The 1,804-nt window shown below is 39.8% G+C and overlaps 1 protein-coding gene across 1 annotated transcript in view; it reads left to right on the forward strand.

Moving 5' to 3' along the window:
- Window positions 1-1,804, forward strand: part of LOC106525875 (dystrophin) — a gene marked incomplete at its 5' end in the record, with an annotated part of 34,361 nt that overhangs the window by 27,607 nt on the left and 4,950 nt on the right. Inside the window, 1 exon segment of the mRNA XM_014020247.1 lies at window positions 377-466. Within this exon segment, the coding sequence (XP_013875701.1) occupies window positions 377-466 (90 nt within the window).

Below are 1,804 nucleotides of genomic sequence, written 5' to 3' on the forward strand. Positions count from 1 at the left end.
CGGTGAGTTTACTATTTTATACTACTTCTGTGATATTACTACTACTTCTACTTCCTGTTATCTTCTTCATCATCGTCTTTTTCACCAGTAGAAACAGCTGTTGTTGATCACGTGACTCCTATGAAGTGAAAAAAGTGTTTCCATTGCAGTTTTGCGAAAAAAAMCCAATTTCAATACGGCCCAAAAACGACCTCATCCTAGCGCAAAAACATTTTGTCGAAAAAMGTAATTTTTTTCGAAATTGACCTGTTTCCATTGAGCAAATTTATTTTCGAAATTCTAATTTGCGCATTTTCAAGGTCAATGGAAACGCAGCTACAGACTGTCACAGCCTGTAGGAAACACGTCCAAATGAAAAGCTTCCTTCTGGTTTCAGGTGATGATGAGCTGTCCAGCCCGTCCCAAGATGCATCTGGTCTGGAGGAAGTGATGGAACAGCTTAATAACACTTTTCCTCACAGCCAAGGTACAGAGCCCTGGCTTCAGTGGGCTTCAGCTTCCTGTCTTTATCTGCTACTGAGGCATCACAAACAGCTCTGCTAGCGTCTCCAGAACTGTAGAGTTCAGTACCCAGAAACCTGTTCGAGGAACAGAGCAGTCTATGTTTGATTGATATATATTTAATCTACATACACATTTTAAGTGGTCTCTACTGTCACATGTTGGCCTTAATGTTTTCTCTGTTCAAGTGTTAGCAGACCAGTTAGCTTCACTACATTTAGTTCTGCTAACTTTAGTCAAAGTAATATTTATCAAATAATGTCTAAAAGGTGTTTTCATTAACTCTACCATTTCTGCTGAAGAGAAAGTGTCCAAACATCAGCCAGGATTCTACCTGGGACTGAGGACTGTAATGTTAACATTGTGTGGTTTAGAGGAAACACACTCTACATTCTTGAAGTTGTAGGTTGTATAATCTATACCTCTGAGGAAGAATGGTTGTATGTTTAAAACAAAGCAACACTTTTAAGATACTTTACAATATCTGGAACCAAGGATGACTTTTTCCTTTTTTCTTCCTGTCTCTTTCTTCTATTCCTCTTTTCTTTTCTGTGAGCCAGGAGGGAGAAGGGGATATCCATGACAGGTTAGTGGCTCTGTCTCCCTCCATGTTCTCATCTTACTCACCTCCTTTAGAGCCTGTTTGCACTGCTGTCTAACTGCACCAGCACCACATAATCCTGTGGGGGCAGAGGGAAGTTATTTACTAGAACTTAACTTCTTCAAACATGAGACAAAAAGTACTTAGTTATAGTGTATTCAGTTGTGTACTGCTCAGGGGTGTAAGAAAATATCGATACACTGAAATATCGCGATATTTCATTTCCCGATACCGTATCGATATTCTAAAGCCCTGTATCGATTTTTTATTAAGGTTTAAAATGTCAACTTTCCTGCCAGCTGTTCATTTTTATGTTGTAGTTCAGCCTCTGACCACTGGTTGGCAGCAGTGAGTCAGCCATTTGGCTCCTCTACTCCTAAGGAGCCAGAGAGTAAGAGAGCATTAGCATTGTGAGTAAACATTAGCTTCATGCTCGATAGCTGAACCTGAGCGGAAAAGACCAACACCCTCAGCCTTCAAAGCTGAGGTAAGGTTACAAACAGTTACAGTATTTTTCGGACTATAAGCCGCACCCACCATTTTTTTTAAAAAACGCGCGAACATCAACATATAAGCCTCACGGACTATAAGCCCCACACCCCATCAGTAAAAACAAAAACAAAACAGTACACCCAAAATTGTGGTCAAAAAAGTGAATTCAACATCACATTTATTTTTAAGAAAAATGTTGGCAAGTTCACC

The sequence above is a fragment of the Austrofundulus limnaeus genome, unplaced genomic scaffold, assembly GCF_001266775.1.
Source record: "Austrofundulus limnaeus strain Quisiro unplaced genomic scaffold, Austrofundulus_limnaeus-1.0 Scaffold245, whole genome shotgun sequence".
In the NCBI taxonomy this organism is placed as follows: Eukaryota; Metazoa; Chordata; class Actinopteri; order Cyprinodontiformes; family Rivulidae; genus Austrofundulus; species Austrofundulus limnaeus.